The sequence below is a fragment of the Anastrepha ludens genome, chromosome 4 (assembly GCF_028408465.1).
Source record: "Anastrepha ludens isolate Willacy chromosome 4, idAnaLude1.1, whole genome shotgun sequence".
Classification (NCBI taxonomy): Eukaryota; Metazoa; Arthropoda; class Insecta; order Diptera; family Tephritidae; genus Anastrepha; species Anastrepha ludens.
This window is the reverse complement of record NC_071500.1, coordinates 84,237,985-84,253,881: the sequence shown is the minus strand read 5'-3', so window position 1 is coordinate 84,253,881 and position 15,897 is coordinate 84,237,985. Positions and strand designations below refer to the sequence as shown.

Sequence of the window (15,897 nt, the reverse complement as noted above, 5' to 3'; positions counted from 1 at the left end):
GTCATGATGGAATACAATATATTTTCGATTTGTGAATTCGGACCACTTTTTTCAACTGCATTGTTTAATTTCGTTAGGTGTTCAATGTAGACATCAGAATTGATAGTTCGGTTGGGTGGTAAGAGTTCAAAGTAGACAACTCCTTTGTAATCCCACCAAACTGATAACAAACCCTTATTTTGATTATTCATCAGCTTTTGATGTTGTTTGAGTTGGTTCACCTGGCCTGCTCCACGATCTTTTCCGCTTGATATTGTTGTAAACAACCCAGTTTTCATCGCCAGTCATCAGTCGCTTTAAAAATAGATACTTTTCATTACATTTCTTTAGCAAATCGCAGCTGTTAAAGCGTTGCGTTAAATGCATTTCTTTCAGTTCGTGAGGAACCCATGTATCGAGTTTTTGAACATAGCCAAGTTGTTTTTTTAGTAATTTTCATTGCATGTATGTGATACATGAAGCTTTTCTGCAATCTCACGTATTGCACTGTGACGATCCGAATTGATTATTGCTTTGATTAGGGCGCCATCAATTTCAACAGAACGACCAGAGCGCTTTTCAACTTTGAGTGAAAAATCACCAGAATGAAATTTGGCAAACCAATTTCGACACTGCCGTTCTCTTAAGGCTTCGTCACTATAAACAGCTGATCACTTTTAATGAGCTTGCGATGCGGTTTTCCCTTTGCGGAAATGAAAAAGCAAAATATGACAAAAATGTTCCTCTTGATTTTCCATTTTTCAACCAATGCAAACGAAAACTACGAAACCGAAACTTTTTTTACTGATTGACAGCTGAATTGCCAACAATCAAATAACAAAAACGTTTTACATTTGTACTACGTCTGAAAACCTAAAAATTTAACAGAAGCCATCTATGAGTGGAACCCGCAATTACTTAGTTGCCAACCCAATATTTTGTTTACGCAAATTTTAGTTTTCAAGCCAAGAATTATACTTTGCGCCAGGACAAGTGATGTTTAGCTAATAACAAAAACTCTCTACTATCAATAGTGGATAAACACTAAAGGCACCTCAGAAAAGTAAAAAGTTGGATACATCGATGACTTGCAGGCTCTAACGCTATGTTCTGCTTTATCGGAAACAAAAATTTTCCATCGCATCGGAGTTTGAAGAAAATATTGCTCAGTTTTGAAGGAATGCCTTTTAAGTCTGATTTGTCTCATCTCTTATCAGATTTGTGAAAACAAATAATTACTAACGACGCAGTTTATATAGATGATAATAGTAGCATCTACATTTTTCCAGATTTCAACGAACATTATAAAGGGTGTTTTTTTTTAGAGGTTAAGTTTTCAAGTTGGCACTACTTTTTTCGTAGATGGTCTTTTTGACAGCTGTCACTTGATTTATGCTCAGTTTGGCTTGCCATTTCATAATGAATAGACTTACACCTGAACAACGTTTGCAAATCGTGCAAATTTATTACCCAAACGAGATGGCCACCGATCCCGATTTTCACAAGAAAATTTTGTTCAGCGATGAAGCTCACTTTTGGTTGAATGGGTATGTCAATAAGCAAAATTGTCGCATTTGGAGTGAACATAATCCACAAGCCATTGCTGAGACGCCGTTACATCCTCAAAAAGTCACTGTTTGGTGTGCTCTATGGGCAGAGGGAATCATTGGTCCATATTTCTTTAAAAATGAAGCCGGCCATAATGTTACAGTCAAGTTATAGTCAATGGAGAGCGCTATAGAGCCATGATTAATGACTTTTTCGTGCCTGAATTGGACGATGTTGATGTGGACGACCTTTGGTTCCAACAAGACGGCGCTACATGCCATACAGCCAACGCAACAATCGATTTATTGAAGGAAACTTTTGGTGAGCGCGTTATCTCGCGCCGTGGACCTGTGGCGTGACCTCCAAGATCGTGCGATATAACACCGCTGGACTATTTCTTGTGGGGCTATGTGAGTCGCTTGTCTACGCAGATAAGCCCGAGACGATTGACGTCTTGGAAGAGAATATTCGGCGCGTTATTGCTGACATACGGCCCCAATTGCTGCAAAAAGTGGTCGAAAATTGGGCCTCTCGGCTGGAATTTATTCGAGCCAGCCGCGGCGGCCACTTGCCCGAAATCATTTTTAAAACATAATGGCAAACCCTTATCTTTATAATAAAGCTAAATTCTTGGCCACAACATTAAATTATATACGTTTTATTTCATCTTGAAAACCTAACCTCTAAAAAAACAGCCTTTATGAAGTTCCAAGCACCGTGGCGAGCTCATTTTGTTCGATCGCACGAAATGTAAGTTTACAGCTTTATGTTAACTTTTACTGTTAAAGACTTATGGCACTTTAATATCGCGAATGGCATCAAATTTTAATTCAATGAAAACCACTGAGCAAAATCTTAGCTTAAATTTTCCACAATTTCTAAATTTCCAAAGTGTCAGAGAATGTTTTTTTTTATTCGCTACAGCATTTTTGCCGATAATTTACTTTACATTTGATAGTTTACAATTTCTGAACTCGGCGTACTAAAATCTAGCGAAAACAAACGTTTTTGGATAACCTTTTTTTGGTGAAACCCAAAGTTGCATAGTGGAATAGTGTGATAATAAAAATTGAATAATTATAAATACATGGATGGCGGTTTTCAAAAAATTTACAAATACTGAACGTTTCTTTACTGAACTCAAAGCGCTCTCTTGTGGCTGAAGACGACGTCAAAGTTAGACCCGTCTCTAGAAACAGCTTGTGTATGTATTTATTTAAAAAAATATACCAGCACAGTTTTAAAATAAGTTATAATAACTGGAACTAAAATATAAAACAGATGTTTATAACAAATTCATCAACATAACGCGAGAATGCCTCATTTTTGCTGCCTGTCTTCATCATCGCGCTTTTCCTTGGCCTCAACCTTCAAGGCTGTTTTGCTGTCGACCAAACTACTGCTACTTTTTGCATTCGAGGTACCGCTACGATGCTCACTCTGCTGTTGTTGTGTAGGTTGCAGAGTTATCGATAGGGTTGATGGCGTTGTTAAATTCAAACCCGATGCTATCAATGCCGGCAACAGATCCGCAGTAGCACTTGTAGCCGTATAAACATTTTGCATAATACGTTGACGTTGACGTTCCTGGCGCTGCCGCTCGCGCTCTTCACGCAACAAATCAAAATCATCCTTCTCTATTTTGCTCTCCTCGTGATCCTCCTCGTAGCTGATGGATTTTGCAGTGCTTGAAAGCGTACGCCGCTGATCGACTGCCAAGCGGGAGCTTCGCGACTCTGCTGTTTCTCTGGTGCGATCAGATATTTTCGCCGCTGGACGTGGTGCTGCAACGGAATATTTATTGGTAATTACATGTCTTTCGTGAAAAGAAGATGTTGAATGCTGGGTATGTTCCTCATCATCGCTGTAGTTAGAGCTGGTAGAGAGATGTGTAGGGCTGATGGTGGTGGTTTGTGTATCGTCTTTGCTAATCAAACGTTTCAATACTGAATTGATGCGCGAAATGCTGCTGTGGAGACTGGAATTGATGGCCATGTTATCGCGTCGTTTCCAAACAAAGTGAGCAGCACCATCCGACTGGAATGAGATGAAGAAGTGTATTAATCTCAACTTCGCATAGTTGAACTATTATTTTCTATGCTTGGAAAAAATTCTTGAGAACCTCCATACCAATTCAATATCAAATTTGAATTCAATAGTTGACCAATATCATACTTTCGGTAAATACGAGAATCGTTTGAAAAGTCTGTGAAAAGTGAGAGAGATGGCACTATTGGCGCACAACGTGGTTATTTTTAGTCACACAGTTGTTAAGTTACACACTAAGTTTCAGCGAGATCGGTCTATTTCTTTGTGTTTTGCATTCGTTTGAATCGAGGAAGTCGAGTGATTTTCCTTTGCAGCAGTTCACCACTTCCGATGCTAGTCATATAAACCGATATATTTGACCTGTGAGACCTAATTCTCTTGGATGCGTAATATGGGCTCATCATTCCGAATGTGAGCGGAGAAGCGGACATCAGAAAGTCCGAAAAAGGATTTAATCTCAGGCCGCTTACTTCTTCCTGCTTAAAACACATTTAAGCGCAACTTTTGCTTCAATTCTTATCTTAAAGTCTCTGTTGTGGTTATACCTACTTTTTGTAAGAAAAAAATCCTAAAATGTTTACACCTCCATATGTATGTAATCTAATAACTATGCACAGAATGCTCCGATTTGCACTGGGTTTTTTGTGTTTTGAGGTTAGTTTCTTCTGAAAGGTTTTTTCCTAACATAAATTGCATGAACTCACAAGTCAGGCGTGCCTGTAAGCCAAAATGTGTTAAAAAATCATAAAATTAATTTTTAAACTGTCACAAATAAAAAGTTACTCATCCGATTAGTGAACCATTTCGTTCCTATATTACTTGGAGATATTTACTATCACTCTGCATTAAACAAATTTAACAATTATTTCTAGTTACCTTTAAAATTTTGAAAAAAAGAAGACTTTTTGCAAAACAAGGATGAGAAATTTATGCTCTCCGCTTTCTATTTCTGCTGATTTGTAACTGTGTTGCCCACTCTTACCTATATATTCGTAGTTTGACTTAAAAGCAGAGTCAGGCTGCGTATTTTCTAGTTATATTTATTACAAGGAAAGATAGAATGGAATGGAATTTTTCCAATATGTGAGCTTAATCCAACCAATTTGGACCTCCTTGGTGTAAAAGTAGTAGATGAATTAAGGTTATGGCTAAGAGTTTGAAGGGTAGAATGAAGAGAAACGTCAAAATAGGAATAACTGCTGCATTCCAACTCGAGGTATACCTCAAGCTTATTGCAGTCGCAAGATTTCTGTCTTTCCTAAGCACAACTTTTAAGTGTAATTTCTAGCTCAGTCACGAATTTTAAAAATTTCCATCCTAAGCGCTTTAAACTTTCCTTTTCTTTCTGCTAATTTTAAAAATAACTTCTAGCTGGAGTCTATGGAGAATTCGATATGGCTTTATTTACATTCACAAGCCAAGTTAGGGTGGGTACAGAGCAGCCACATGACATACAAATGAGCTGCCTGGCTTAAGGATTCCTAGGCCTCTCCTAGGAAATAATGCATTTTAGCAGGTATTGATTCCCCAGAGTGCAATTACTAAATTATCTTCTTAAGGCGACAGTTACGTTGCTAGCTGGGTCCTACTGCTGTGTTACTGAACCCACATACGAGATACCTATAAGCGAGTGCACACGTCGCGCTTGCTGAATATCACCACAATCAGGTCTACTAGAACTCACCTATGGTCTCACAACAGATATTCGAAAACCCTCAATTTTTTTCATGGAAGGTAATGAGCTCTTTTCACATTGAAGATAATAAGCTCTTTTTAGATAAAAACTAAAAGCACTGTTTACCTTCCCGACATCAGCGAAGTTCGTTGAAATTCTCTGAAAATCGTCCGGATACGGCAGTCCACCAGGCAAAACCTCATCCCAATACTGATCTTTTACCAATTCTGGATGTTCGTGATGCATTTCATCGACAATGAAATAGGAAACTTGCAAATTACGGTCAATCATCCAGTTTACCTGAAATAAAAATAAAAAAAACCTACAGTCGCACTCACACTCAAACGCCAGCTCGCATGCGAGTACCTCAAAGTCGTCATCATCATCGCCGAATGGATTTAGCAACGACTCCGCCACTTTCAGCCAACCCATGTAGAAGAAGAATTGCAACATTGTAAAAATAGGCACATAATAGTCGATCCAATCGAAATGTCCATCTGCATCGACCTCCTTGGGCACCCACTGTTGACCGATTAATGCCGCCAAAAAGTACGAGTACACAGTCAATGCTACCACTTGCGTATAAACCAGTGGTATCGGCACCGAATCGAAATGCAGAATAACGGCACACTTGTTACGAAAAGCATCCAACTGATCGAAAATAGTCTTGAGCGCAACATCATCACGAATGCGCCCCTCTTTGCGAGCACGCGACACAATACTGGCGGCCCACACGAGCGGTACCCAATGCTTGCGATGCTTCGGTGACTTTTCATCCATGGCGACTAGTACATCCTTCTCATTGTCGGTCAACAAACCAGCATCGACTAGAGAGTCCATAGTGGGAAAACGTTTCTTCACGCTAGGCGCCACCATCATAAAGATCATGGTGAGACATAGGCAGACATAACGCATTACAGTGCGACGCATCATGCGTCCACGTTCATCTTGTCCCACAAAGAGTGTGCTCACATAGACGGCAAGGGGATCGGGCCACGGCACAGTGATGTACTGAGTCCACCAGCGTTGCATGACGACGGCAATGTAAAAGCCGAGCACAAACGAAAGCGGTATGAGAGTGCTCGAGTTGTGGCAGTAGTGGATGAGGAGCTCAAATAGGCTGTGGAGTAGAAATTTATTTCAAATTAATATAGTCAGCATAGAAAGTGTCCAACTGGGTTGGTTATATTATGTATATGTAGTTATCGTTGTAAATATGGAGAAAGTAGCTAAAATCCAGACTCTTCTTATGAATTTTCTTTCAACTATCAAATATCAGAGGCAGGCTAATCTCCTACCCTGTCAGAAAGCAAAATTGGTTAACGAAACCAACGTAAGACTGAGTCTTTTCGAAGCCCTATGTTCCCGAGTGGAATGAACAAGGAAACAAAAAAAAATCAAATATCAGCGAAGAGACAAGGCGGTCTGTTCGTGAGGTTAGTAGTCAAGGCGAATCTATAACAGATGCTTCTTCAGCTGTTTGGTACCACATTGCAAAAGTAAGATTATAGTATTTGCATTCTCCTTCTCTCTTCTTCCTTCAAAAGAAATTTGAGCCACCAAAACTCACTAAATCATTGTAGTTGTATAATCGACACCAACGAATTGTAGGTAGAGTTGAGTGCAAGGCGAATCTGTCAATGGTGGTACCGGTAAATCAGCTGAGTTGTTTTTTTGCTTTCGCCGTCTTCATGCGGCTGTCAGCTCAGAACGAAACAAGGCGAATTCATTATTAGTTTTATACTTTGCCAATACTTTGCTTTGACAATCAAACGTACAGAACATTGTTGTAGGTCTTGTGCCACCACCTTTAATGAATGCGCTTTGCATTCAACCCAAGACGCCACCTTTAATAGATTCGCCTTGGTTGAATGTATGAAGCTGCAAGGAAAATGCGCGTGGGTGTTTTGTCACATTGTTTTTTATAAAATTAAAAGCGTCGCATCCCTTTTACATTTATGTCTGCTTTTGCATAAATATTTCGCTTTGTTTAATTTCTGCTTTTATTTTCTCCTTTGTTCCTCTTACCGCTTTTGTTCGGGTCCCATCACGAAGCGGTACATTATGCCAAAAAAATAATATAAGACCATAAATACAGCCAAATCAATCCAAATAATTTTATAAATACTGCCACGCCAGCGCGCCAAGAGCTTGAGGAAGCAATTGAAATTGCTAGTTGCCACTTGAGCCTGATAAGACACCGTCATTGCAACTCAAAGTCAAATTTCACGCCTTTTAATAAATCAAGAAAATTTTAAAACTACTTTTTTCTCTCGTTACAATTTCAAGCTCTTAGTTAAAATAATTGTTTGTGACATTTTAAGTTTTCAGTTATTTCTGTTATTTATTCCATTTTTTGACAAGTGAAAGGCGAATATGGAAAACACTTTTAAGGGAACATTCAAAAGCTGCAGAACTCAGGTAGTATCGATTATTTTGAAGCCAAAGGACTCAAATATTTCTTTGAATGTTTGCCTTTGTTTTTTCTTGTTTTATTTCTTCTTTTCTTGTTTTATTTCTTATTATTATTCTTCTAAATTTATTTCATATGAAATATATTTTCGACCCTTAAATCTAGTCTTTTTGATTGAACTTCCACTTTCATTGCTTCCAAATTTCAATTCTCACAACACAAACTAATTTCTTAAATAATAACAAACGATTTTAATATCCTTTGGGATATTTTCATGCATGTTGAACAAATTTTGATAAGAATTTTAATATATCTATCATCAGGATTATCTGCATATCATAGGAATGAACAAAATTGTATGAAAAAACATTTCACCAGTGGGAATTAATCTACAGTTCTTTCGGTAAAAAATATTTAGAAGAAGAACAAAAACAAAACAAACACAATAACGACAAATAAATAATAATGGGGAAGCGCTAAACATAAATGTGTATGAAATATACAGTGGCGGTCAAAATAATAGCAGCGCGACGTATTGTTAAGGTTGCACTATTTTTTTTATTGAATGTTTTTTATTCATTTGTAAAAATTTAGTACAGTCTATAATAAATACAATAATAAACTTTGTATAAAATGTAGAAACATTTAAAAAAATTCAACAAATTTTAATCAAAATTTTAAAATTTTTAACCAGAATTATAAAATATTTGGAAACCAGTGCATAAGCCATTCAATTTTGTTATAGTGAAGTGCAAGTTGTTGAAAATGTTACTTGATTTTTGATAGAGTTAGGAAAGCGAACCTCATTGGCTTTACACTGCTGTCGTCAGACCCATTCTTCTATATGGAAATGTTGTGTGGTGGTGTGCTATGCTGAAAAAAACCTATTATAATTTATTGAATAAGGTGCAGAGATCAGCGGCATTAGCAATATGTGGCGTCATTAAAACCACGCCATCCATACCCGCCATCCTCACAATGGAAGACTGTCACACTTGGACATACAACCATCTTAGACTCCTATCCGGATGTACCCAGTGATTTTGATTATCACCCTCCCATTCTTTGTTCCGAAAGGAATTTCTTAATGAAAATCGAAAAGCCAACACACCCGCTAAGATCTACACGGAGGGATCTAAAATGGACACTGGTGAAGGATCAGGGTTATATTGGGAAGAAATTTTTATCACTGTATCCTTTAAACTATTTGATCACTGTAGCGTTTTTAAGCGGAAATAAACGCAATTCATGAAGCCTTAAAATGGTTAGAGTTAAACAGAATATCATCAACAGATATCTGCATTCTTTTAGATAGCCAAGCTGCCCTACGGGCTCTGGATGCATTCCAAATAACATCAAGGAGTGTCTTACATTGTAGCCAATCTCTTAATTGGATGGCCAAACAACAATCGTATTATCCCACGCTGCGTTCCAGGCTACAGCGAACTATATACCATGGAACTGTAGGGCTGACCAACTTGCAAGAGAAGGTGTCTGTATGCCAAACATAAGCAGTTTTATGAGGGTACCTCTTGCAACTTGTAAGCTTCTTATTAAGGACGCACTAATCAGTTCTGAAAATCAAAGATGGATTGGCGTTAACAACTGTGAAATTGCTAGGCAAACATGGCCAAGGTTGAATTTACGTCTGTCCAAGAATATTATAAAACTGAGTAGACTTCAAATCAGGATCTTAGTAGGGGCCCTCGCCGAACATTCTCTCATAGGAAATCATGCAAGAAAATTAGGCGTTTACATGCATGATTTCTGTCGTAGCTGCAGGAATGAGGACGAGTTGAGAACTATTCAACACCTTTTTTGCATATTAATTGCTCTAGCCAGAAGCAGGAACCGATATTTAAGATTCTACTTCTTAATTAATATAGGTAACCTATACACTTTAGGCATCAACAACCTTTTACGCTTTGTCAAAAGCTCACGATGATTCGATTTGGAAGGGGAAATGTAGCCCAGCCCCTGCGGCTCACAATGGATACATTTCGTGATCTAAGTGGCTTCGCTGTTTCTCCGGCTGCCAAGCCTAACCTAACCTAACCTTTGATAATTGTTTGCCTAAAGACGAAAATCCACATACAAAGAGAGTGTCGTACATATGAAAAACTGACGAACTTTTATAAAACGTGTACAAAGTTATTGCATATTTTAAAATTTTATGCGGGCTCCAGCAAGGTTATACTTTATTCACGTCGGTCTTCCACTTGTTAATACATTTTGTTATTAAAAGGGAAGTAAAGCCGGAAAACCTTTTCAGTCGATCTCTCTCTTCATAATCTTCAAGTGTATCGAATAAAGCGCCAATAATGTCGGTCTGAAGATGAATGAAAGTAGAAGGAAGTACCTAAAGCTTTTTCGATACGAAAGGAAACGCCGATTGGAAAATAAAAACATTGGAAACAGCAGCTTGAAGGAGCTTAGAAATTTAAATACCTCAGTGTTTTACTAAAAACCAACAATAAGATGCGCGACACAGTACAAAACCAAGTTGTGGTCTCAAATAAAACATACTTTGCCTATATAAATCTTCTAAAATCAAAATTTCCCACACGTGGGTGCAAGCTGCGCATTTACCAAGCGCCCTTACGCCCCGTTCTTATTTATGGATGCGAATTATGGACACTTACCCACGCAGATGCGCAATGCCTATAAATTTTCGAACGTAAAATACTGTGAATGATCTTTGGACCACTCTTGAAAAGTGATGGCCCATATAGAATTCGGTACAACGACAAACTGCTATCCTTATGCAAAGGAGAAGATGTTCTTCAATACATTAAATCAAAAAGAGTACGTTGGTTGGGTTATATTGAACGCATGAACACTGACCGCCCCCAAAAAACACTAGTTTCGAAAGTACGAGGACGCCCAAAAGTGCACTGACTAGACCAAGTCGGTTATTGACCTGAAAAAGATGCACATAAACAACTGGAGGCAAACAACCAAAAATCGTGACACCTGGAAGGAATTTGTGAATGGAGCTAAAGCTCGCCCAGAGCTTTAATGTTGCCTGATGATGATGATGGTGTAAAAATTAGAAACTTGCACTTTAATGGTCTTGACTATAGAACAAACTATATTTTTATAAAAAATAGCTGAGGTTAAAAATAATTACGTAAGTAAGTTTCTCAAATATGTGCTGCGCTTATAAAGGATGGCGAAAAATTAATAACTCTATCAGAAGACGTAGTTAAGAGTCAGCTGGTACAAATGTCGTACTTTTTAATAATGGTTAAGTTTTTTATTGGACATTTTTTTATTTTTATTTTTTGTTTCAAACGAATAATTGACTTCTCGAAGTCAGATGTAATGACTTGATGATTTTTTCAAAATTTATTAAATACACAAATGAAAATAAGTAGCGAAAAAGACTCGAAAGACGCTGAAAAAAGCGCACCAGCACAGGTACTGAACTATTGATGAAGGCGTCAAGTAGACATGAGATAGAAAAGAAGATGTATTTATTCATATCCTGTTTTTGTTAATTCATTTGTTATACGTGTACGAGGTGGCGCAAAATTAATCACCATATTGGAAGGTTTATAATTTTTGCAAATGGCGTCGTACATCAATCATATTTAACTCTTGTGAAATATACAGCTGCAGTATACCAAGAAAGGGAATCCAATGGTAGTACAATGGACTTAATTAATGCCTGAGTGTTGCATTTGCTAGTTGTCCCGACAAAACAAAAACAAAACAAAAAAAAATACCAAGAAGCAGGCAGTGAAACACAAACTGGCCAAAATAAAGATTTGGATCACGCAACAAAGTTCCCGCTGTTTGTCAATAGACTGCACCAGCAGTGTGTGCTAGTCGATTCTAACATAATCTAAACGTCATAAACCAGGCTTAGACATATGGTAAACAAACTGCTTCGACACATTAGTGATTTTTTTTTGGTGTCATACACTTTTGGTTTTGTGAAAATGTCTGATTTTGTGCCGAATAATCGTCAATTGCGGGAAGTGTTGATTTTCCTCTTTCATTCGAAAAAAAACGGCGGCTGAAGCGCATTGACAGCTACAAAAAGTTTATGAAGATGCTGCTTTAAGTGAAACAACGTACCGAGATTGGTTCGGTCGCTTCAAAGAAGGAGATTTTAATGTTGACGACCGTCCGCGTGAAGGAAGGCCAAAAATCTTCGAAGACGCTGAATTGGAGGCATTGCTCAATGAGGATTCATGTCAAATGCAAGAAGAGTTTGCTTCAGTATTAGGAGTTACCCGCCAATCCATTTTCAAGCGAATCAGAAACAGGGGACTTGGGTTACGTATGAATTAAAACCAAGTCCCACTGCGCGAGAAGCGGCCGCAATACGCGGAGAGGCATGAAAAAGTGATTATACAGCATGCCAACGCTCGGCCTTACGTTGCCAAACCCGTTAAAACCTACCTGGAAACACTGAAATGTGAAATCCTACCCCTCCCACCATATTCTCCAGATATTGCGCCGCCCGATTACCACTTGCTCCGATCAATGGCACATTGTCTAGCTGACCAGCAGTTCCATTCATATGAAGACATCAAGAAATGGCTTGATCCGTGGATAGCCTTAAAAGATGAACAGTTTTACCGCGACGCTGTGCGAGATCTACCAGAAAGATGAGAAAAAGTAGTACCCAGCGATGGGCCATACTTTGAATGATTCATTTGTAACCATTTTTTTAGAATAAAGTTGTATTTTCATCAAAAAAAAACAGCGAGAACCTGGTAGTAAAAGTTTAGTTTTATTCAAAAACCAAATTGATGATTAATTTCGCGTTACTCTTTAGTAATTTTTCCCTAATACATTGTAACTCCTATTGTAAAAATTCAGCATTCAAGCATTCGATATATGGAAGAAAATGCCAAATAATGTGAACAAAAAGAAACAAAGATTATTAAAAATCAATCGGATTTTAAGCCATTTTAAACTTGCGCAGTGAAAGCCACATACTGAATATGATTTTAAAAATTCGGACAAGAAAATTTAAAGTTTTGGTGAACATTTTTTGAATATTTTTTTTTATTTGTAGAAAAACTTCAATCATTTGAAAATTTTTAATTATTTGAAAATTTCAGTTATTTTTTTTTTGTTGTAGCACGAACTATATTAGTACACAAAAGCAATAAATAAATACTTGGAATATTTTTCAAAAATTCAAAATTAATTAAGGAAACCTTCTTTTTTTAGGGCCTCGACAAGACTCGGTCTTGCGTTGGTTTCGTTAAACTATTTTGCTTCCTGGCAGGGTAGGTGATTAGCCTGCCGCTACCACAAAAATTTGCAATATGTCAAACTACTATTATTTCTACCACCACTGTTCATTTACTATATGTAAATATTTATGTGTATATGTCTGCACACGTATCCAACTGCGTATGTGTTTGTCAGTTAATAGCATTCATGAGTAAATAAACCTGCAAATAGAAAGAAAATTCGTTGAGTCTTCTACGATTATACACCTTCATCAGGCTCAGCCCAGCCTCAGCTCGGCTATGTATTTTCATAGACTTGGCACTTGATGACATTTTAATTCCGCACAGCTTTTATCATTTTTTCTACCATTGTTTTCTTAGCAAATATTTTCGCGTGACTTTCCACATATGTAAATCACACGTATGTGTGTATGTGTGTGGGAGTGTAAAAGTCTGTTCGTCTCAGAATGCTTGGGAGACGTAACTAATTTGCATTCGTATACTTGGAAATTTTGCGCGTAAATGCAACGTTGTGCCAAGCGTTTGTAAAAGGAATGTGTTATTTAGGTGTGTGCGTGTGAGTCGGTTTGTTATTCTTATTCTGCATTCCCAGAGCGAAGAGCTTAGACATACATTAGAAATGAGGTGAATTGCGTATGGGTAGGTCGAAGTTTGTTGCTGCGAGGCGGAAAAATAATAACACGCATCACGGCAGATGACTTCGCTTTGCTGCAAGCCATCTAAAACACACACACACACACAAGCACGCACACTTACGTGTAGGTACACCCACAAGATTTCTCTTCATGTAAACATAGTGCACATGTGAGTAAACACATTTCGTACGCGCCAAGAAAAATAAATGAGTAAGCTTACAAACTTACTCATGTATTAATGAGGTGCGCCTTAGTGTATGCTAGGGAGTTCGCAGTGAATATGAAATTAAAAGTTTGCTGTTTTTGCCTAAAACACTGCAATGTTCATGTGTACTCGATGTATACTTACACTTGTCCATGTGTGTGCCTGTTGGAGCTTAAAACTCAGCGTTCATAAAGTTGGTAAACTATCGCCAGAAAAGATTGTGCGATTTTTTTAAGGTTTTCGTGAATGCAGAAGTTCGTTCGGGAAGGGTAAGATGCTTTTAGCTTTATTGATGTTGTTTCGCAACAGAGTTTAATGCATCTATTCCTGGCAATATTCACTCTTAATTTTTCCAATATGATCTTCTTTGATCCTTACACGAAGTGTTTTGGACAGAAAGCTTTAAAAAAGCTTTCCTAAAAATAATAAAATCCATGACGGTCCTATCACATCAAGGTGTGGTTCCATTAAGCGGGGTGGCTCCATACAACCAACGCTACGTTCGATGTTATGAAGAAGATATTTCACGACAAAGTCATCTCACGGCGAGCTTTCCTAAATTGGCAGCCGTGATCAAGCGAATTGACATAACTTGATTATTTTCCTTGTAGCTGCGTCAAGTCTTTAGCAGGTGGCGCAAAATTAATCACCCCATTGGATGATTTATAATTACTGAAAATGGCGTCGCACGTCTACCATCTTTAAAGAACAAGACAACCGCAGTGTACAAGCATACAAGCAGACAAACAGTGGAGCTCGTCAAGTTCCAAATAAAGATTTTCATCACTCAACATCATTTTTTTTATTTAGTTGCTTTTTTTTGGATGATTATTTTTGCGCCATATTGTACTAAAAAGAAAAACACCTCAGACGAGCTCTAGAACAAGATTCAAGGCTCTGTTGATGGAATACCGCCGCACATACATATTGGATCGAGTTATCAGAATTTGAACCGATGAATTAAAAATTCAACCGTTTGCTTGAAACACTGCCAGCGAAACCGAAGCGGCTATTTGAATGTTGAATTATTCCACGCATAAAGGCAAGAATGTAGTTTCAAAATAGAGTCGGAATTCATTTGATAGTTCACACTGATGTTGTATGTATGAAAGCAACTCTTTTTCTTTCGGTTGGTCACCTTTGGTCAATAGTTTCTTGAACAGCGCTTTCCTTTCTGAATCCTGCTCTTTTGTGCCCCAAAAAACTTACTGTGGAGTAAATCTGGTCTTACATCATTACTTTTGTTTGTAAAAAAAATTTTAAAAAATGTTAAAAGACAAATATAAAAAAAATTTTGGGAAAATAAAAAAAAATTATAAAAACACAAAAAAAAAATAAAAAAAGTTAAAAAAAAGCTATAAAACTAAATGAAAGACAAATATAAAAAAATTATGAGAAAATAAAAAAAAATTATAAAAACACAAAAAAAAAAAAGTTAAAAAAAGCTATAAAACTAAATGAAAGACAAATATAAAAAAAATAAAAAAAAGTATCAGAAAAGTATGAAAAAAAACAAAAAATTATAAAAAATGAGACAAAAAATTATAAAAAATAAAACAAAAAATTATAAAAAAATAGAGATATTTATAAAAAAATAAAATAAAAACTATAAAGAATCAGACAAAAAAGTATAAAAAAAATATGTAAAAAAAATATTAAAAAAAATTACGAAAAATGAGACAAAAGATTATAAAAAAAATATAAGAAATTATTAAAAAACTAAGACAAATAATTATAAACAAAAAGTTATAAAAAAATAAAACAAAAAAAATTGTGAAAAATATTATTAAAAAAAAATTTAAAAGAACTTATCAATTGAATGTGAGGGGATTCGAGAGCTGTGCGAAATTTTAGCTTAAAATATATCGTTAATTTCATGTTAAGTAGAGAATTATAGAATAAAATAAAAAACAAATAATTAGTGCGTACACTTCTGTTAGGCATTTGGCCGAGCTTCTCCTCCTATTGCGTGCGTCTGGCTGCCTTTGTTGACTCCGAATGGCAAAAGGGTTTTTATATGAGGAGCTTTTCATTGACAGAAATACTCTCGGGGGTTTGCCATTGCCTGCCGAGGGGCAACCACTATACAAAAAAACTTTTTCTATTTTCTTGCACGCAGATTCGAACATACGCACTCCTCATAAGGCTGCGTTTTAGCTGCATGAGAACTATCGATA

At 36.9% G+C, this 15,897-nt stretch overlaps 1 protein-coding gene across 1 annotated transcript; it reads right to left on the bottom strand.

Annotated features, from left to right (window-relative positions):
- Positions 1 to 2,629: 2,629 nt before the first annotated feature.
- Positions 2,630 to 7,548, bottom strand: LOC128862020 (bestrophin-4-like). Its single transcript, XM_054100416.1, has 4 exons — positions 7,280 to 7,548; positions 5,618 to 6,371; positions 5,378 to 5,551; positions 2,630 to 3,564 (listed from the first exon to the last, which is right to left on the bottom strand). Exons 1-4 carry the CDS (start codon positions 7,456 to 7,458, stop codon positions 2,848 to 2,850), a joined length of 1,824 nt encoding a protein of 607 aa, XP_053956391.1. The 5' UTR covers positions 7,459 to 7,548; the 3' UTR covers positions 2,630 to 2,847.
- Positions 7,549 to 15,897: the final 8,349 nt, after the last annotated feature.

Coding starts and splice junctions, on each gene's coding strand:
- LOC128862020 (XM_054100416.1), bottom strand. CDS start 7,458: ATGACGGTGTCTTATCAGGCTCAAGTGGCAACTAGCAATTTCAATTGC. Junction 6,372..7,279: donor ATGGGACCCGAACAAAAGCG/GTAAGAGGAACA, acceptor TCTACTCCACAG/CCTATTTGAGCTCCTCATCC. Junction 3,565..5,377: donor ACTTCGCTGATGTCGGGAAG/GTAAACAGTGCT, acceptor ATCTCATTCCAG/TCGGATGGTGCTGCTCACTT.